A 22,871-nucleotide genomic window follows, 5' to 3' on the forward strand; every position below is an offset into this window, starting at 1 on the left:
GGGGGTCAGGGGGTCTCTAGTCCCAGCTCTGCCACTAAATGCCTGTGTGACTTTAAGCTTGTGTCTTCATCTTTACTTTGAAAGGTTTGGATTAGGACAAAACTATGTCTTAAGGTTTCTTCCAATACTAAAACTTTATGAATCTGGGAATATTAACATGTACAAAACTACAAATTATAGTATACATATATTTACATTTTAAATTATACACACTAAGAAATAGCAACTTACCCCTGGTGGCTTATAGACTATGTTGTCTCCACTGTATCTTTCTGGTTTTGAAACAACCCTAACAGAAAGAGAGAAACAGTGATAATATTTTTTAAGAAAAATAATAGCAGTAATATGTCTGAAGTATCCCAGGTGGCACAGTGGTAAAGAATCTGCCTGCCAAGGAGATGCAAGAGATGCGGGTTTGATCCCTGGGTTGGGAAGATCCCCTGGAATAAGAAATGGCAACCTACTCCAGTATTCTTGCCTGGGAAATCCCATGGACAGAGGAGCCTGGCTGGCTACAGTCCATGGGGTCACAAAGATTTAGACATGACTGAGCAAGCACGCTTAGCAAACATGCTAGTTGTTTTGCAACATATGAACTATAACTTGAAATACATACTTTTCCATCTTTCCTACTTATAAGATTATGCAACACCAAGAAAAGCATACATTTGAAGGAAAAGTTTAGTAAAAGGCAGATTTTTTTTTAAGGGACATTTTAGTTAGCTGTTTTTGTGATTGAGTATGTTATCTTTTGGATTAGAAGTTTTGGCAGTAAATGGCTGTTTTTGACCCCAGACTGTTTCTAGTAACTGAGGTGATATCTGGACAAAGCCCTTTGGATAGAGACAATAACGATAAACGCTCTGCTATGAAGTGTGCTTGCAGTGTTAGAGGAATAGTGAGGGGCCTGCATGGCTGGGAACAGTAATGCAAAAAACGTAAGGGAGAAGTTCCTTCATTATTTACTCTGTACAACCATCCTCATAAAACACTGATAATGTTTACAATAGAACACACATACAAAACCTACAGAAGCATTTAAAATAAGGGAAAAGGTCACAAACTGGAGAGGAAATACTATGCCCGAAATCTGGGCTCTACTCAAGACTACAATTGTACTAGTCAAGGTACTGCAATTGAATCTTATCAGTTATAGGTCAAAGAAAACAGACAGTATTGCAAAACAGCAAAGGATGGTGGAGATAATTTTCAGTGAGAAGAGATTCAAGGACAGAACCATAAGAATGATTCTATTTTGAAAGAGAAAGGAAAAAAAAAGATAAAGCCAGGGAAATCAGAAATGTAAGGATTGAACCAGGGAGATTCAAGGTAAAGTACAGACAGCAGAAGGAGGACAGGGTAGTTCAGGGTCACATCCTTCAGAGAAATTGTAGAGAACTAAGACTGGAAAAAAGACCACTGGATTTGCTAATTAAGAAGTCACTTTGTGACTATGCAGAGAGATTTCTTTAGGGTAATGAAGGTAAAAGTTTTCAGGAGGTTAACATATTTGAACCATTAGAGTATGAGAAATTCAGGGTAGTCAAGCATAACTAATCTTTGAAAAAAATTTAAGAATGAAAAGAAGATGAGTTAATAGTTCAAGAGACAGAAGAGACAGATTAGGAATGAGAGAATCATGCTTTTGGAAAAGGAAAACAGTCCATGAAAAGGGTCAGACTGAAAACATGAGAAAGCAAGGATAACTGATGGATCAAAGCCCCAGAGGATTTTGAATTGAATTGAATTGAATTGAATTGAATTGAATTGAACTGAAGGGACACTAGTGGAGAAATCAGCTGTGGAATGAGCATGTTCCTCTGAGGCAGGGGAAAGACAGAAGAAAAGTTGGTCCATCCTTTTCCTCTTACCTACATTTTGAAAAATATAGTACAGAAAGAATAATTAACAGACTTTTAAACTCCTTTTTAAAAAGAGAGGTCAGAGATAGGCATAAAAACTTGTCAGTGACTTTAAGAGGACTGAGATAATCTTTATGAGAGGTCATCTTCAAAAAACCACCACACACAACAAGAATTTAACAAGGCAGCTGAGCTGACCCAACCACCAACACACTGTACCAATTAGGCTACTTACCCAAACGCAGCTAGGAAGGCACAATCATCATGCAAAATATTTGCTACTCTTTCAAAAACTCTATAGTTTTCTGAATCCTTCTGCTCAAAATATCCAATGATATTTCTTTTGCTGCGCTGTAAAATAAAGTATGTAATTACTTTATAAACATATGTAGTTCTTTAAGAAACATTTTATTTCATTTACCTAGCTGCTGTTCAGTTATCTCCAAATGAAATGTAACCGGCTTTTAACACCTAATCCAAAACTATTAAAGATTACATTAGGTTGAAAACAGTCTGAACTATCATCTAATGTAATAATTTCCTAATAACATTTTATTTTAAAATTTCAAGAAATAATAACTGTTTAATCGGTGACAGTTTTTTCCTAAATAAGATGACTAATTCTAAGGTGTGTTAAAATAATACATCAATTTGTAATCTGTGGCTGTTGGCAGAGACTCCATCATAGGTCTCTCACACTTCTACACATTTAGGTATACCCAAGATCCAAGAGTCTGACCATTCTTGATCCAGGTTGTGCTTATAGGGAGCGAGGCTGAAGTATGAGGTGATGTCTCCCTCCAGGACAGAGAGCAGGCTTACTGCTGGCTCTGAGACAGATGTTTCCCAAGCCTAAAGTTCTCCTGTCACAACCCCCTGCGTGAGCAGGGATCCATCTGGCCCTCTTTCACCTCCGTAGGACTTGGGGGACAAGGAAACAAATGCAACCATGCTCACATGTGAGCAAGCAAACTGTTGTCTCTGACCAGGAGCCTTATGTCTTCTAACAGCATCCGTGAAATGAGTTGGCTAACCTGTTCATTTGTAAGCAGGGTAAGAACCAAGTTGCAATGACAATTTAGCAATGACAATCTGAAGCCCAAACTTAATTGTTTTCGTTTGCTTTTAAAACACTTCTTGGTGTACAAAGAAAAAGACCTTGTTAATGTATCATTAAGGGTGGTTAGGTCAGAGGATACTAAAATTTATACAAATTGCTGCTACAGGAGTAATGAGAGCAGAGACCCTGAGGGTTGCCACTAAGCAGAAAAAGGAAACTATGGTTGTGTGTGCCTGACATTAACTTCTATTTCTTCGTAATTCAGGCTACCCTTTGCCCTCAATTAAACTGAATTAGTGCAACTTTATTGCTTTATACATTTTATTCAAAGGCACAGTAAAACATCAGCATTCCCTTTGAGAATTAATTCAAGAAAAATTAAACTTGTTATGTATATGTATACGTCAAAATCCACTGCAGTGAACTATAAGAAAATGTCTACAGATTCTCTGGTTTCCTAAGAATCTCTTTACATGAATCAAGCAGGCTATGCTCATTTGATCCAGCAAAAGTCAGTGACTTACGTCAGGAGTGGTGATTTCTGCCAAGTCATGAAGTTCTTGAATGGGGTCACTTTTTTGTTGCCTGATGTAATCTGCAAGTGCTTTCACTGATCGCTGACCCCTGTATTCTCTCTTCATCATCATCCCATTACGAAACAACTTGAGGGTTGGGTATTTGCTTATCCTATATCTCTGGGCTATATCAGCTAAAAGAATGAAAACAAAAATTAACTTCACCTTCAAACTTAGTCTCAGTGGGCCCTTTAGCCCAGCTGTAAAAATCTTACAATTATTTAGGGAGAACATTTTGGTTCATGTAATTCTTTTCCAGCATTAGAAAAAAGAAACTAATCATGACAAGGTTCATATTGGTTAAGAGGCTAGGTTCCAGATGTATACTGCCTGGTTTAAACCCCAGCTATTTTACTGGCTGCTGAGTTTGCAAGGTGCATCAACTACCCTTGCCTTATTTCTTATCTGTTATATAGGGATAATAATTTCTACCACACAGAGTTATTTTAAGGACTAAGTGAGACAACTCAAATGCATAAAAGAGTAAACCCTTAATAAATGTCAGTATTATTGTAGATGCAGTCTAGAAAAAAATTAGAATGTGCAAAATTCCAATTTTGAAAATAGTCATTCAAGTTACTTTATATTGTAAGGATCTTATAGTATTTAGTAAAAGAAAATTAAATTTAAATCACTCTTAAAGGCTAAAACTATTAGATTCACGGCTAGAAGGAGTATTTATAATCCCACATATGAAAATTTTCTGTAAGCTAATACAATTAAAAGCAAAATTCAGAGTATACACCAAAAAAAAAAAATATATATATATATATACCTTTACTATGACCTAAGGGTATATTCTCACACATATCATTAAAATTAGTATTCAGAGTCTCAAAATAAGAAACTGAGTAAAAATGTATGCTGATCTCACTTTTAGGAATCACAATTACTAAGATACAGACTCAATCAGAATGGAAAAGCCTTTAAATTTTTCTGCCGTTACTTCTAAGAGGTAGCAAATAGGAGAAATCAATGGTTTCTAGACACTTGTTTTAATTCCTAAGTCATGTCCCTGTCTTGTGGACCCCCACGGATTACTACCTGCCATGGTTTCTCTGTCCATGGGATTTCTCAGACAAGAATAATGGAGTGTGTTGCCATTTTCTTCTCCAGGGGATCTTCCTGACCCAGGGATCAAACCCACATCTCCTGTATTGGCAGGGGGATTCTTTACTGCTGAGCCACCAGGGAAGTCCTGCTGCTGCTGCTGCTGTCGCTTCAGTCGTGTCCGACTCTGTGCGACCCCATAGACAGCAGCCCACCAGGCTTCCCGTCCCTGGGATTCTCCAGGCAAGAACACTGGAGCGGGTTGCCATTTCCTTCTCCAATGCAGGAAAGTGAAAAGTGAAAGTGAAGTTGCTCAGTCATGTCCAACTCCTAGGGACCCCATGGACTGCAGCCCACCAGGCTCCTCCGTCCATGGGATCCTCCAGGCAAAAGTACTGGAGTGGGGTGCCATTGCCTTCTCTGAGGGAAGTCCTAGTAAAGCTCAAATGCCATACTAGTCACATGTATGAGAATGTTAAAAGATGCACTACATTTTTAGACTGACGGGGACCTGAGAGAGCATAAGTAGCTTAAGACAGGTGAAAAACAATTTTTTTAACTGAGTTCTAAAATTAAGTAATTTTAAAACAGCAGTACAGAAACCATGAAAATTCTCTAGCACTACCTCCATTCCTAGCAGTTACAAAACAAAACAGAATTGCAATAAACTGCTGACTGTCTTAATTTTCTAGGCAATAAGATGGTAGAAACAACAGTACCAGAGGATATATACACGGATGAGTGCTGACAGTTTCATGGGTGTGTTCACATAGGGTAAAACTTAATTTGTATGTTTTAGATATGTACAGTTAAGTCAACTATACCTCCATAAAATTTTTTAAAAATTAAGATGACCACTGACTATACAAAACAACAATTATGCCTTGTGGGCTTTGACACAAAATACATAAAATAAAAACAACAACATATAAACTGGGGGAGGGGAAGTAAGCAGAAGGTTAATGACCATGTAAGCATTCTAATGTCTTTGCAATGCCTTGGAAGAGGTAAAAATACACTATTTTCGTAAGTCAAGGTTGCATTTTTTCCCTAAGATCAAAGAATGCTAAAATGGTGTATTAGAAGTTAAGGATGGAATATGGGTTCTCAGAAGTAGGTTTGGAGAACAGATGATGTAATTCAGATCATATAACTCTTTGTTAAATTCCATGGAGGACTTATAAAGGAGTAAATATGCTTGACTATTATTAACATGGGCTTGTGGCTCAGCAGGTAAAGAATCTGCCTGCAACGTGGGACACCTGGGTTCAGTCCCTGGATTGGGAAGATCCCGTGAAGAAGGGAACAGCTTACCCACTCCAATGTTCTGGCCTAGAGAATTCTCACAGAGTTGGACATGACTGAGCGGCTTTCACTTATTATTAATATAATTCTTTAAATAGAAGACAAATATGAGCAAATACAACCCCTGGTCATATGAGACTGAGAAGACTATTTTATTCACCAAATCACAGAAATTTGAAATAATATTAAGATATCTTAATATGCATGTATTTCAGTTCAGTTCAGTTCAGACCAGTCGCTCAGTCATGTCCGACTCTTTGCGACCCCATGAATCCGCAGCACTCCAGGCCTCCCTGTCCATCAACAACTCCTGGAGTTCATTCAGACTCACGTCCATTGAGTCAGTGATGGCATCCAGCCATCGCATCCTCTGTCATCCCCTTCTCCTGCTGCCCCCAACCCCACCCAATGAGTTCACCGTTCACATGAGGTGGCCAAAGTACTGGAGTTTCAGCTTTAGCATCATTCCTTCCAAAGAACACCCAGGGCTGATCTCCTTTAGAAGAGACTGGTTGGATCGCCTTGCAGTCCAAGGGACTCTCAAGAGTATTCTCCAATACCACAGTTCAAAAGCATCAATTCTTCAGCACTCAGCTTTCTTCACAGTCCAACTCTCACATCCATACATGACCACTGGAAAAACCATAGCCTTAACTAGACGGACCTTGTTGGCAAGGTAATGTCTCGGCTTTTCAATATGCTATCTAGGTTGGTCATAAACTTTTCTTCCAAGGAGTAAGTGTCTTTTAATTTCATGGCTGCGGTCACCATCTGAAGTGATTTTGGAGCCCCCAAAAATAAAGTCTGACACTGTTTCCACTGTTTCCCCATCTATTTCCCATGAAGTGATGGGACCAGATGCCATGATCTTCGTTTTCTGAATCTTGAGCTTTAAGCCAACTTTTTCACTCTCCACTTTCACTTTCATCAAGAGGCTTTTTAGTTCCTCTTCACTTTCTGCTATAAGGGTGGTGTCATCTGCATATCTGAGGTTATTGATATTTCTCCCGGCAGTCTTGATTCCAGCTTGTGCTTCCTCCAGTCCAGTGTTTCTCATGATGTACTCTGCATATAAGTTAAATAAGCAGGGTGACAATATACAGCCTTGTATACTCAGCCTTGATGTACTCCTTTTCGTATTTGGAACCAGTCTGTTGTTCCAGGTCCCATTCTGACTGTTGCTTCCTGATCTGCATACAGGTTTCTCAAGAGGCAGGTCAGGTGGTCTGGTATTCCCATCTCTTTCAGAATTGGGATCACCACAGTGTCTTGTGATCCACACAGTCAAAGGCTTTGGCATAGTCAATAAAGCAGAAATAGATGTTTCTGTAACTCTCTTGCTTTTTCAATGATCCAGTGGATGTTGGCAATATGATCTCTGGTTCCTCTGCCTTTTCTAAAACAAGCTTGAACATCTGGAAGTTCATGGTTCACATATTCCTGAAGCCTGGCTTGGAGAATTTTGAGCATTACTTTACTAGCGTGTGAGATGAATGCAATTGTGCGGTAGTCTGAGCATTCTTTGGCATTGCCTTTCTTTGGGATTGGAATGAAAACTGACCTTTTCCAGTCCTGTGGCCACTGCTGAGTTCCAAATTTGCTGGCATATTGAGTGCAGCACTTTCACAGCATCATCTTTCAGGATTTGGAATAGCTCAACTGGAATTCCATCACCTCCACTAGCTTTGTTCATAGTGATGCTTTCTAAGGCCCACTTAACTTCACATTCCAGGATGTTTGGCTCTAGGTGAGTGATCACATCATGATTATCTTGGTCATGAAGATCTTTTGTGTACAGTTCTTCTGTGTATTCTTGCCACCTCTTCTTAATATCTTCTGCTTCTGTTAGGTCCATACCATTTCTGTCCTTTATCGAGCCCATCTTTACATGAAATGTTCCCTTGGTATCTCTAATTTTCTTGAAGAGATCTCTGGTCTTTCCCATTCTGTTGTTTTCCTCTATTTCTTTGCACTGATTGCTGAGGAAGGCTTTCTTATCTCTCCTTGCTATTCTTTGGAACTCTGCATTCAGATGCTTAAATCTTTCCTTTTCTCCTTTGCTTTTCACTTTTCTTCTTTTCACAGCTATTTGTAAGGGCTCCACGGACAGCCATTTTGCTTTTTTGCATTTCTTTTACATAGGGATGGTCTTGATCCCTGTCTCCTGTACAGTGTCACGAACCTCCATCCATAGTTCATCAAGCACTCTATCAGATCTAGGCCCTTAAATCTATTTCTCACTTCCATTGTATAATCATAAGGGATTTGATTTAGGTCATACCTGAATGGTCTAGTGGTTTTCCCTACTTTCTTCAATTTCAGTCTGAATTTGGCAATAAGGAGTTCATGATCTGAGCCACAGTCAGCTCCTGGTCTTGTTTTTGTTGACTGTATAGAGCTTCTCCATCTTTGGCTGCAAAGAATATAATCAATCTGATTTTGGTGTTGACCATCTGGTGATGTCCATGTGTAGAGTCTTTTCTTGTGTTGTTGGAAGAGGGTGTTTGCTATGACCAGTGCGTTCTCTTGGCAAAACTCTATTAGTCTTTGCCCTGCTTCATTCCGTATTCCAAGGCCAAATTTGCCTGTTTCTCCAGGTGTTTCTTGACTTCCTACTTTTGCATTCCAGTCCCCTATAATGAAAAGGACATCTTTTTTTGGGTGTTAGTTCTAAAAGGTCTTGTAGGTCTTCATAGAACCGTTCAACTTCAGCTTCTTCAGCGTTACTGGTTGGGGCACAGACTTGGATTACTGTGATATTGTATTTACTAGACATTAATCTGTTTGGCTTAGGAGTCAATACTTTCTGAAGCAGAATACTACAGGATATATCAGCTATAAGCCCTTTATCAACCTGATAAATTAATGAGAAAACATGTCTTTGAGGTGTTATAAAAAATGGTGGGTTTTATTACCTGAGCAAGGAATTAATTAGACTAAATTGGTACTATAAATTGAGGGGTAAGTTCAAATCAGTTGCTCAGTCATGTCTGACTCTTTGCGACCCCATGGACTGCAGCACACCAGGCTTCCCTGTCCATCACCAACTCCCAGAGCTTGCTCAAACTCATGTCCATGGAGTCAGTGATGCCATCCAATCATCTATATTCTCTTTTGTACCCTTCTCCTCCTGCCTTCAATCTTTCCCAGCTTCAGGGTCTTTTCTAATGAGTCAGTTCTTGCATCAGGTGACCAAAGAATTGCAGTTTCAGCTTCAGCATCAGTCCTTTCAATGAATATTAAGGACTGATTTCCTTTAGGATTGACTGATTTGATCTTCTTGCAGTCCAAGGGACTCTCAAGAGTCTTCTCTACCACCACACTTCAAAGCATCAATTCTTCAGTGCTCAACTTTCTTTATGGTCCAACTCTCACATCCATACATGACTACTGGAAAAACCATAGCTCTGACTAGACAGACCTTTGCTAGCAAAGTAATGTTTCTGCTTTTTAATATTATGCTGTCTAGGCTGTTCATAGCTTTTCTTATAAGGAGCAAGCATCTTTTAATTTCATGGCTGCAATCACCATCTGCAGTGATTCTGGAGCACTGAATAACTGTTTTCTGTCACTGTTCCCATTGTTTCCACATCTATTTGCCATGAAGTGATGGAACCGGACACCATGAATTTAGTTTTCCGAATGTTGAGCTTTAAGCCAACTTTTCCACATTCCTCTTTCACTTTCATCAAGAGGCTTTTTAGTTCTTCTTTGCTTTATGCCATAACAGTGGTGTCATCTGCATATATGAGGTTATTGATATTTCTCCTGGCAATCTTGATTCCAGCTTGTGCTTCATCCAGCCTGGCATTTCACATGATAAACTCTGCATATAAGTTAAATAAGGTGACAATATAGAGCCTTGACGTATTCCTTTCCCAATTTGGAACCAGTCTGTTGTTCCATGTCCAGATCTAACTGTTGCTTCTTGACCTGCATACAGATTTCTCAGGAGGCAGGTCAGGTGGTCTGGTATTCCCATCTCTTTCAGAATTTCCACAGTTTGTCGTGATCCACAAAGCCAAAGGCTTTGGCATAGTCAGTAAAGCAAAAGTAGATTTTTTCTGGAACTGTCTTGCTTTTTTGATGATCCATGGATGTTGCCAATTTGATCTCTGGTTCCTCTGGCTTTTCTAAATCCAGCTTGAACATCTGGAAGTTTATGGTTCACATACTGTTGAAGCCTGGCTTGGAGAATTTTGAGCATTAACTTTGCTAGCGGGTGAGATGAGTGCAATTGTGCAGTACTTTGAGCATTCTTTGGCATTGCCTTTCGTTGGGATTGGAATGAAAACTGACCTTTTCCAGTCCTGTGGCCACTGCTGAGTTTTCCAAATTTGCTGGCATATTGAGTGCGGCACTTTCACAGCATCATCTTTTAGGACTTGAAATAGCTCAAGTGGAATTCTATCAGTTGAGTGGAACAAAGCTCCACTAGCTTTGTTCGTAGTGATGCTTCCTAAGGCCCATTTGACTTTGCATTCCAGGATGTCTGGCTCTAGGTGAGTGATCACACCATCACTCACCTAGATGAGTGTAAGAGTTTTTGTATAAGCAAGAAGAAGTCTTTTAAGATAAACAGAAGCACTTGCTATAAGGAGAAGGCTACAAAGTCTTACACTTACCCTTATACAAGAAAACCAGCTCAAAGAAATAATAAAAAGTACAGAACTTTACCTTTCCTAACTAAAAAAGTCATTCAGTCCTCATCATGCCACACAGTAAACCTAGCATACTGTAAAATGAATTTTTGCAGTAATATATAAATAAACAAGTTTTTAAATAAAAATGCTGTTAAAATTAGGCTAAATAGTTCTATTGGTCAATGCTACAATGCAGTGGACTGGACTGTGGAAACATCTTTTTAAAAGTTACTATTTTTCCTGAATATCCATCAGTAAGAGATTGGTTAGATAAAGTATGGTACACCCAAACAACAAAGTACTAGGCTATTATATAAAAGAATGAAAAAGATTCCTTTGTGCTTCTGAGGAACAATCACTAAGATACACTGTTCAGTGAAAAAAGCCAGGTGCAGAGAAGATGAAAGAAATATAAAAAAAAATTAGAAAATAAGTAGGACTATGTATATATGTATCTTTGCCCCCTTACCCCCTCACTCCCTCCAAAAAACAACATCAAAGGACGAAAATGCAAGGTGAGGTCAGGAATGGAATTTATAGTTCCTGACTTTACCGTGGTTTTATAGTTTTGATTTGGGATAAAGAAAATATTTAATAGTAAAACAAAATTAGATTAAAGATATTGAATACTGTAATTCTTATTTTGAACTAAACACACACACACACATTATAGATAAAGCCATGAGTAATCATGCTAATGCTATTAAAAATCAAGATTTTCAGCATAAGATACAAATATAAAATTGAGGAAATTAAATAAAAACCCTGTATTATTTAGTTGAAGTTGAAATCACTACCAAAAATTCAGAATGTGTTTTTTGTCTTTCAAAAATACGTATTTCTAAGCACTTTCCCCTGAAAGCTTCATTGGCTAATTCTACCAAATATTTAAGGAAGAAATAATTCCATTTCCAAACAAACTTTTCCCAAAACCTAAAGAGATTACTTTCCAATTATGATTACTTGGAGTAATTACTTTCCAGTTACTTTCCACCATTACCCTTATATCCAAGCCAGATAATATTTGGGCATTTCTTATAATATCCACATATTAAAAAAATTACAGATCAGTATACCCAATAATAAAAATTAGAGGACCTACACTAGTGGACTTTAACCTTTCATGTAGGCCTCCAGTAATTTAGACATTGTGATAGTGACATAAAGATAGACAAACAGACCAATGGAATAGAGTCCAGAATCAGACCCACTCAGCCATGTAGAACTGATTTTTGGGAAAGAAACAATAGTAAAGTCTAACTATACACTATTTACAAAATACATACCTAAACCTAAGGATGCAAAAACCTTGAAGTTAAAAGGATGGGGGAAAATATACCGTATAATACTAATCAAAAGAAATCTCGAGGGCTGAGAGGAGCTACTCCACATTCAAGGTCAGGAGGGGCGGCCGTGAGGAGATACCACTTGTCCAAGGTAAGGAGCAGCGGCTGCGCTTTGCTGGAGCAGCCGTGAAGAGATAACCAATGCCCAAGGTAAGAGAAACCCAAGTATGACAGTAGGTGTCGCAAGAGGGCATCAGAGGGCAGACACACTGAAACCATACTCACAGAAAACTAGTCAATCTAATCACACTAGGACCACAGCCTTGTCTAACTCAATGAAACTAAGCCATGCCCGTGGAGCAACCCAAGACGGGTGGGTCATGGTGGAGAGATCTGACAGAATGTGGTCCACTGGAGAAGGGAGTGGCAAACCACTTCAGTACTCTTGCCTTGAGAACCCCATGAACAGTATGAAAAGGCAAAATGATAGGATACTGAAAGAGGAACTCCCCAGGTCAGTAGGGGCCCAATATGCTACTGGAGATCAGTGGAGAAATAACTCCAGAAAGAATGAAGGGATGGAGCCAAAGCAAAAACAATACCCAGTTGTGGATGTGACTGGTGGTAGAAGCAAGGTCTGATGCTGTAAAGAGCAATATTGCATAGGAACCTGGAATGTCAGGTCCACGTATCAAGGCAAATTGGAAGTGGTCAAACAGGAGATGGCAAGAGTGAACGTCGACATTCTACGAATCAGCGAACTCAAATGGACTGGAATGGGTGAATTTAACTCAGATGACCAATATATATCTACGACTGCGAGCAGGAATCCCTCAGAAGAAATGGAGTAGCCATCATGGTCAACAAAAGAGTCCGAAATGCAGTACTTGGATGCAATCTCAAAAACGACAGAAAGATCTCTGTTCGTTTCCAAGGCAAACCATTTAATATCACAGTAATCCAAGTCTATGCCCAAACCAGTAACACTGAAGAAGCTGAAGTTGAATGGTTCTATGAAGACCTTCAAGACCTTTTAGAACTAACACCCAAAAAATATGTCCTTTTCATTATAGGGGACTGGAATGCAAAAGTAGGAAGTCAAGAAACACCTGGAGAAACAGGCAAATTTGGCCTTGGAATACGGAATGAAGCAGGGCAAAGACTAATAGAGTTTTGCCAAGAGAATGCACTGGTCATAGCAAACACCCTCTTCCAACAACACAAGAAAAGACTCTACACATGGACATCACCAGATGGTCAACACCAAAATCAGATTGATTATATTCTTTGCAGCCAAAGATGGAGAAGCTCTATACACTCAGCGAATATAAGACCGGGAGCTGACTGTGGCTCAGATCATGAACTCCTTATTGCCAAATTCAGACTGAAATTGAAGAAAGTAGGGAAAACCACTAGACCATTCAGGTATGACCTAAATCAAATCCCTTATGATTATACAGTGCAAGTGAGAAATAGATTTAAGGGCCTAGATCTGATAGACAGAGTGCCTGATGAACTATGAACGGAGGTTCGTGACATTGTACAGGAGACAGGGATCAAGACCATCCCCATGGAAAAGAAATGCAAAAAAGCAAAATGGCTGTCCGGGGAGGCCTTACAAATAGCTGTGAAAAGAAGAAAAGTGAAAAGCAAAGGAGAAAAGGAAAGATTTAAGCATCTGAATGCAGAGTTCCAAAGAATAGCAAGGAGAGATAAGAAAGCCTTCCTCAGCAATCAGTGCAAAGAAATAGAGGAAAACAACAGAATGGGAAAGACCAGAGATCTCTTCAAGAAAATTAGAGATACCAAGGGAACATTTCATGTAAAGATGGGCTCGATAAAGGACAGAAATGGTATGGACCTAACAGAAGCAGAAGATATTAAGAAGAGGTGGCAAGAATACACAGAAGAACTGTACACAAAAGATCTTCATGACCAAGATAATCATGATGGTGATCACTCACCTAGAGCCAAACATCCTGGAATGTGAAGTTAAGTGGGCCTTAGAAAGCATCACTATGAACAAAGCTAGTGGAAGTGATGGAATTCCAGTTGAGCTATTCCAAATCCTGAAAGATGATGCTGTGAAAGTGCTGCACTCAATATGCCAGCAAATTTGGAAAATTCAGCAATGGCCACAGGACTGGAAAAGGTCAGTTTTCATCCCAATCCCAAAGAAAGGCAATGCCAAAGAATGCTCAAACTACCACACAATTGCATTCATCTCACATGCTAGTAAAGTAATGCTCAAAATTCTTCAAGCCAGGCTTCAGGAATATGTGAACCGTGAATTTCCAGATGTTCAAGCTTGTTTTAGAAAAGGCAGAGGAACCAGAGATCAAATTGCCAACATCCGCTGGATCATCGAAAAAGCAAGAGAGTTCCAGAAAAACATCTATTTCTGCTTTACTGACTATGCCAAAGCCTTTGACTGTGTGGATCACAAGAAACTGTGGAAAATTCTGAAAGAGATGGGAATACCAGACCACCTGACCTGTCTCTTGAGAAACCTATATGCAGGTCAGGAAGCAACAGTTAGAACTGGACATGGAACAACAGACTGGTTCCAAATAGGAAAAGGAGTATGTCAAAGCTGTATATTGTCCCCCTACTTATTTAACTTATATGCAGAGTACATCATGAGAAACGGTGGGCTGGAAGAAGCACAAGCTGGAATTAAGATTGCTGGGAGAAATATCAATAACCTCAGATATGCAAATGACACCACCGTTATGGCAGAAAGCAAAGAAGAACTAAAGAGCCTCTTTTGAAAGTAAAAGAAGAGAGTGAAAAAGTTGGCTTAAAGCTCAAGATTCAGAAAACGAAGATCACGGCATCTGGTCCCATCACTTCATGGGAAATAGATGGGGAAACAGTGGAAACAGTGTCAGACTTTATTTTTCTGGGCTCCAAAATCACTGCAGATGGCAACTGCAGCCATGAAATTAAAAGGCGCTTACTCCTTGGAAGGACAGTTATGACCATTCTAGACAGCATATTAAAAAGCAGAGACATTACTTTGCCAACAAGGTCCGTCTAGTCAAGGCTATGGTTTTTCCAGTAGTCATGTATATGGATGTGAGAGTTGGACTATAAAGAAAGCTGAGTGCTGAAGAATTGATGCTTTTGAATGTGGTGCTGGAGAAGATTCTTGCGAGTCCCTTGGACTGTGAGCCAATCCACCAGTCCATCCTAAAGGAGATCAATCCTGGGTGTTCATTGGAAGGACTGATGTTGAAGCTGAAACTCCAATACTTAGGCCACCTGACGCAAAGAGCTGACTCATTTGAAAAGACCCTGGTGCTGGGAAAGATTGAAGGCATGAGGAGAAGGGGATGACAGAGGATGAGATGGTTGGATGGCATCACCAACTCATTGGACATGGGTTTGGGTGGACTCCAGGAGTTGGTGATGGACAGTGAGGCCTGGCGTGCTGCAGTCCATGGGTTCGTAAAGAGTCAGACAAACTCAGCGACTGAACTGAAATGAACTGAACTGCATGAATCACAGAAAAAGTCTCAACAGCTTTCAAATGATTCAACTCATAATGAGAATAAAGTAACTTCTATATGCCATGGATTAAAGATGAAATTACAAAGGGAAACTGGAAAATATTTTGAAATGAATGATAATGAAAATACATATCAGAGCTTGCAGCATGCAGCCTAGGCAATACTTAGAATGGAAATATAACACTAAAATGGGTATGTTGGGGGAAATTCTACCAAACATTTAAGGACACGATAATGATATTTATACAACCATTCCAGAGAAAAAACAAAAAAAAGGGGACATTTCCCAAGTAATTTTACGAAATAAATTAATCATATTCATAATATATAAAAAGCAGTAACAAAAGGACCATCAAAAAAGATAAGTGGGCTAAGATATCAATTTATGAAAGAAACCTTTCATAAAGAATGACCAGTAAAAATATGACCAATAAAAATATGCTGAGTTGTAAACAAGAAGTAACAAATTAAAACTATCAGAGAATACATTTTGACCATCCTATCAGCAAAATCGCAATAACAAAAATTTTTTTAATCAATAATATCAGGTCCTAGGAAGGGAAAATATATCCTACAATGTTCAATTTAGGTGCATATTCAATGTTAAACCTAATGTGCCAAGAAATTAAATCCCCAAAGGACTTGGCAGAAAGGATATGAGATAGATTCAGAAAGAAATGAACTAGTCTAATACAAAACATCCATTTTCTATTTGTGGCCTAAGGATCATTATGAAAATGGATAGCAAGAGGCACTGCTTGAGACAATATAATGCTTTCAACTTCCTTAACTTGGTGAATTAGTGGGCATAATGGGAAAAGAGTGTTCTGATAGCAAATACGGATATACTAGAAGTAAAATAAATAAGGCTAGAGATGGACTCCAGAGAGTATTAAGTGCTAAATTAATGGAATTTGAATTTTATCCTGCTTGTGATAAGCAGTCACTGAGCAGCAGAGCTGGCTTTGAAAATATTCACCTGACAGCGTAGAGCACCAGGAAGACCAGTAAGGAAGCCGCTACAGCAAACCCCGCAGAAATAAGAGTCTGTTTACCAACTTACACAGTACAACCTTTAGCCTGCCTTAAAATCCTAGTTACAGATTTTAAAAAAAGATTAAATAGCACTTAAAGACTATTAGAGGGATAGATACTTGCTTAATTCTCAAACAACATCATGGCAGCAGGTATACAACATAATGAGGTAGCGTTTAATTACTAAGAAGTAATAACCTTAAAATTGCATTGATCAATAATCTCAGACATAAAGGTGACTTTTTACACGTTTTGGTCAAAAGTGACTTTACGTTAATTACAAGGTGACATTTGACAGTACCATGAAGAATGACTTAAGGGGTATAATAAATGGAGGGTTTTTAAAAAAATTATTATTAACTGGATGGATCAAATGTTAAAATGGATGGCAAAGGAATTATAAACTTAAGAAGGTTAACAGCTTGCTGATTGGAAAATTAGCACATACTTCTGCTTCAATGGTCACTTACTGCTCCTTGATGTGTTCTGCCTGCCAGCCTGCCATCCTCATGCCCAGCAAGGTTCCAAAAAGGGAAGTGCCCCTTGCTCTGGTCTAAGCAATGTCCCTGCCTGCTATGATTATCCATGTCAGAGAGTAAAAGAGGCAGATGGTTTCAATAGAAAGGTCTTACTGTTCTGGTTCCAGGATAAGGAGCACTGCTACCTGTGTGTTTTTCTATGCCCAAACTACACCCTCCCACAACGTGGTAAAAAAACAAACAAACAACAACAAAAAACCACAACAATAAAATAAAACCCTAAATGTAAAAATCAGAAACAAAGCCTATAAGCTTACTCGGGATTCGGACTAAACCTGCTCATACAAGTTGTATTTTATGCACATGAATTCTTCACTGTATATCTTTTTTTCAGAACTGAAACACAGTTGACATATGACATGTTGACTTGATTCATTTCTATACTACAATATTACAGCATGATCCTCCTCACTATAGTGTTAGCTAGTATTCCTAAATTTACATAATTATGATTCCTTTTTTGTGATGGGAATAATTAAGATCCCGTCTCTTAGCAAGTTTGATGTTAATACAATATTGTTGTCTGTAATTATTTTCCTATTCTTAACGTCTCACTTGTTTATAGCTCTTTTAAAAACTTCTCAATTTCTTATGTGGAAAGTTCAAGTTGCACTGGAAGGCGGGAGAAAGTGCTGCCTACTTCAAGAGCAATTACAAAGTACTTTCCTAAAAGTGCTAGTGGGAATCTGAATGTTCTGCACTGACCAGCAAATAATACATTCAACAAGACTCTCTCTTGCTTGGAGAAGGAAATGGCAACCCACTCCACTATTCTTGCTTGGAGAATCCCATGGGTAGAGGAGCCTGGTGAGCTATAGTCCATGGGGTAGCAGAGTCGGACACGACTAAGCTACTGACCCATCTCTTGCTCAGTGCCATACAGCCTATAGCCACTGGAGGTCAGCAGAGAACCTGGTCCCACCAGGGGCAGATGAATGATCTTCCTTCATCTTAAGGCAGCATGACCACCAGGGAAAGTGATTAATTTTATCCCCAATCTCCCCAAACAATGTTGAATAGGATGAGACCAAGTGATATCATGATCTGTAATTGAAGTAAAGGCAAGTTTTAATCACGTATGTACAAATTTTGGAAGACAAACAATTACAAACAAGGATATGAGAACATTCTGTAATCCAGCTACCACTGGGGAAAATCACTATTAACATTTTGGTTATATATTGCTGCATTTGAATAACAGTTGCTTAACTAGCAGTGACATGTTTCAATTGAGAAAAAAAAAAAAAAACAACTCTGAGGTTAGTCAAACAGTAAAGTGCCAGCATCAGTACTTACAGAACTGGGTATTAACAGATTGGAAGAAAATCCTAGAAACACTCAAAATGGCACAGAAGTCGACATTGTGTGGAAAACACAAGAATCAATGACAGAATTGGAAAGTGACTGCACAGGAGTCAGATTCTGAATGTGAAACTGGTTCAGGATTACTTGAATAAATTTGTTTCCCTTTTTAGGTACATAAATAAACGATGTGAAAAATCTGTAATTCTAAAATAGCTCTTAGGATAGACATAAAAATCCTAAGTGATAAGAAAAGACTGTGCTATAGTTCTATTTTTGTTTTTTTTTTTCAGTTACAGATAGAAGAGTAGCAGAAGTGTGTTTTATAATCAGTGACAAGTAAACTTGATAAAATACAGCAAAAAATACATTATCATATTGTTGAGAGGTAATGAGAGAACCTATTTGAAGTATTTAACAAAGTACCTACAAAGGAACAGTTCATAAATGCTGGCTATTATTTATCATCCATCTGTTCAACAACTATAAATAAACACTGGCTGTGTGCTAGGTGTCAATCCAGTGCTAGACATAGAGGGGTAAAAAGATCCTTGCTCTTACAGAGTTCCCATTATTATTGTTGTCATTAATATTACTGCTGCTGCTGCTACTACTATTTCTGTTTTCACACACACGAATCTTTTTTTTTCTAACTTGTATTTACTCATTTGGCTATGCCAGGTCTTAGTTGCAGCCCGGGATCTTCGGTCTTCGTTGCAGCATGTGGAATCTTTAGTTGTGGCATGTGGGATTTAGTTCCCTGACCAGGGATTGAACCCGGGCCCTCTGCATTGGGAGCTCAGAGTCCTAGCAACTGGACGACCAGGCAAGTCCCCAGACTAGAAGCCTAAATGAAATTCTTAAAACTCTTCATATATAATACAGGGTAACAAAAAGATGTACCAGTCTGGATTTTCTAAGATCAGTATAAAAGAAATCCTCGAATAAGTCAATAATAAATGTATCTTCACCAGAGATGCAGCAATTCCTTTTACGGGCCCCCAGATGGGAAAATTTAAAAGGCAATTGTCAGATCTGTGACAAATATGAGCCCACTCTCCCAGTCCTCTGCAGGATGAGCGAGGACATAGTGGCCATCACAGGACATAAATGCCCTCTCGGTTGTGGGAAGAGATTGTTTCTCTATCTGTATCTTCCATCTCTCTTTAACTGCCCTGACTTTTCCTTTTTCTTTTCCTCTACTTCTCTTCTACTTAAATACAACAAATGGAGAAGTTAGGGGCTTAGGAGGAGAACTAAATTCTACCACTAGATGAGGGTTTTTCAAGCTACAAGCTTTACACTGGGATTTCAAAAAAATATAGCTAAGCTTAAAGTTGGAAGCTTCCTGATGTCACCCCAGCATCACTCTGAGTTTAAAATTTTCTAAGTTTCCAGCCTTTTGCAGGAAGACAGTAGAGTGGGGAAGGGAAATCAAAGCTGCTGCATCCAGCTTATATACAGAAACCAAAGGGCTGACGGAGTGAAATTAGCCTTCTGCATCACTCTTGCCTTCTCTCCTCTAGCTCCAGGTTCTCAACCTATTTACCTGAACCTTTCAACCTTCAAATAAAGTCCTAAAAGGGCATACAAAGAGGTGAGATAAAGGTAAGAGAGAAAGCACTCCATGGGATGCTGCTAGGTGGAAAAGACATAGATAGAAAGAAATGTGGGCAGCAGACCTATAGTTATGCGCTGAGATGGGTTTTCCCAATCAACTAGTAAACTGAAGTAGAGGACAACTCCAAACTAAGGACGTGCACCAGGTTCTAAGGAATGAGTACGTGCACTGCCTCCCAAAGGGACTTCTTTGAGAATACTCACTTGGCATGTTTTATGAAAATTAGTGCCATTACATTTTTATATTATTATATAATTATGTTGCTTGTTTCTTAACTTATTGTTCTCAACTCTTTGTTTCTTAACTCTTGTTCTCAGTTCTTAAGCAGGGCTGATAAAGAAAAAACACCACATTGGCAGAAATTCCCAAATGCAAGACAATATACAAGATTTGTGGCTAAGATAAATAGGTAAATTCTGACATGGCACACCTCAATTTAAGCTTGCAAAAATGTTAGGAAGCAATACACAGTCACTAAAGATTTTAAAAATTCAATGCAAGCAAAGCGTGGCTCATTCATTTTGCCACATTAATTTCTTCCAGTAATCTATCTTGAGTTTTATCAAGTCTTTCAGTGTTTATTGATAGGATAAGCTGGCTTTCCCCATTTTAGATATTGATGGGATTTATTCTATTTCCTAACATTAAGCCATTTTTGTGTTACTGGTATAAATTTTTTTTTTTTTGGCCACACAGCACATGTGATCTTGGTTCCCTAACCAGGGACTGAACCTGCACTCTGATTGGAAGTGCAGAGTCTTAACCACTGGAATGCCAGGGAAGTCCACATAAGTTCTACTTGGTAATGGAAGAATGTTCACAAAGGGCACATCAGCCTTCCACTGTACCTGGTGGTAATGCAGAGATAGATGCTACTGTCCAAGAGAAGGCAGCTTATGAGAGAAGGCAGTTCATGACCCACAAAATGCCTTCAACTACCATCCCTGCACACAGGAGGTTTTCACTGAGAAAGAGACAGCCACTAAGAGAACTTGGGCTCAGATTCCAAAAGCCATCAAGGGGCTCTAAGTGTTCCTCGAAATGCCAGTGAGCGTCTATTCAAGGACATCCTTTTTAAATTCAATCATCATGTTGAAAATTACTTATCACAGTGAAAATAAACAGAAATTACAATTAACAGTATCACAGAACACCTGTAGAGTGCACACTTCAAGCTGCTTTTACACATATTTTCTCAAAAAGTCTAAATCAACAAGGCTCTCCTCTCTCTTTTCTAAACTAGACAAATTATAGGTTCAGTGACTTTTTATAACAGCTTTCTATCTTGAAATTTTTCAAGCTTATAGAAAAGATGAGAAAGTAATATAGTGAGTACCTGTACGCCCTCACCTGGATTTAACATTTAACCACACCCACCCCTCCTCATCCCTACACACACTTTCTATGGTGGCTCCTGAATCAAGTTCAGTGGTTTTTTTTTTTAAAAGATGTCCAACTATATATGACTTAGTAGGTAGCAGGGCACTGGTACCAGAACAAAGGCTTCTACCTTAGTAGAGGGTTGGGCCACACAGTACAGAAACAATAATAGAAACAATATCATATGTAAGTAAATACATTTTTACGTATACACTGACCCAGTATAGATAATTTAAACAGACTATTGCATTATTCACACCAAACATTTTAAGTCATTTTAATATAGGAACTGGGTGAATTTTCAGTTTCTTTGAGAAACCTCAATTTAAATTACTTTACCTTGATTTCCAAAATCATAGTTACCTGATAAAAGCTGTATACTCTTGGGGACAGTCTGGCTCCCTCCATGTACCATGTAACCTCAATAAATCACTCACTGTCTCTAATCTCTGAGTCTTTCAGTGTCTTTATCTATAAAGCAATAATATACTCCAGCTCTCTGAAGTCCAACGTCCATTACCACCTCAGAAACTTCACATTTACTGCTCCTCCTGTCTGAAACACTCTTCTTCCCTTAAAAAATCCTACTTTTCCTTATTCTCCAAGGGGACCTCTGTATACCCTTAGACTAAGTTGGACTTATTATCTCATAGTACCTAAAACCCTTCCCTTCAAAACAGTTATCCTGATGAGCAAATGTGTGTGTATTGCCCTTGCCTTTCTGGGTTTATCTGGCTCATTGCTGTAAACCTCCCACACTGCACTACAAAGAGCAGGCGTATAAAAAAAAAATGCTGAGTAAGTAAATAACACTATCTAACTAAAGGGGCTGTGGTGAAGATAACTGAAATAATACACGCAAAAGCATGTATTATTAGTAGGTTTTTCCCAACAATCTGACTAGAATTTTTTCCCAAGAAATAACACTATTATTTTGAATGGAAGTTCTGGGTGACACACTGAGCCAGAAGCAAGACAGACTTAAGTATCAGAAGGTAAGACAGAGTAGGTTGCCACAGTACCAGACAGGTGATTAATAAGAACACCTATGTGGACAGGATGGTATTTTGATTCTGAGGTCACCTTCTGGTTTTGATAGGAAACTTTTTATCAAACTTCTGCCTGACAGAAACGAATCCTAAAGCACCAAGTAGGTGCTTTACAGAAAAACTACTGTAAGGAAGCAAAGCCTGTAAGAAGTAAAACTTTATATTTGCATACAGCATAACTGTCTAAGTAAAAACTCCTAAGGGATCTACATAACACTTATTAGAACTAATAAGTACCAGTATACAAGATCATTATACAAAAATCAATTGTATTTTATATACCAGCAATAAACATAAGAAATTAAAATTTTAGTTTTGACAAATGTACCATGGAAAGGTAAAATAAAATGTCAGTCAACACTAGGATAAACTGGGTTAAGGGGTAGAAGGAAGGTCACTGTATTATCTTCAGAATTTTTCTACAATATATCTCTACATTTGTTCCAAAAATAAAAAGGTTATTTGAAAAGTATCATTTACAACAGCATCAAAAAATAAATGCCTATTGATAAATTTGACAGAGATATGAAAGACATGTAGACTAAAACATTGCTGAAGACTGCAAAATACTGCTAAGAGAAACAGAAAAGACCTAAACAAATGGGAAGATATACAGTGTTCATGGATTAAAAGAGTCAATATCGTCAAAATG

The 22,871-nt window shown here is 38.5% G+C and overlaps 1 protein-coding gene across 1 annotated transcript in view; it reads right to left on the bottom strand.

The window, feature by feature from the left end:
- Positions 1 to 22,871, bottom strand: part of ERP44 (endoplasmic reticulum protein 44) — a 100,199-nt gene that overhangs the window by 21,767 nt on the left and 55,561 nt on the right. The window contains exons 5-7 of the mRNA XM_027549775.1: positions 3,447 to 3,631; positions 2,098 to 2,213; positions 232 to 289 (exon numbers count right to left, since the gene is read on the bottom strand). Of these exons, the coding sequence (XP_027405576.1) occupies positions 232 to 289; positions 2,098 to 2,213; positions 3,447 to 3,631 (359 nt within the window). The remainder of the gene's footprint in view (positions 1 to 231; positions 290 to 2,097; positions 2,214 to 3,446; positions 3,632 to 22,871) is intronic.

The sequence above is a fragment of the Bos indicus x Bos taurus genome, chromosome 8 (genome assembly GCF_003369695.1).
Source record: "Bos indicus x Bos taurus breed Angus x Brahman F1 hybrid chromosome 8, Bos_hybrid_MaternalHap_v2.0, whole genome shotgun sequence".
NCBI classification, from domain to species: Eukaryota; Metazoa; Chordata; class Mammalia; order Artiodactyla; family Bovidae; genus Bos; species Bos indicus x Bos taurus.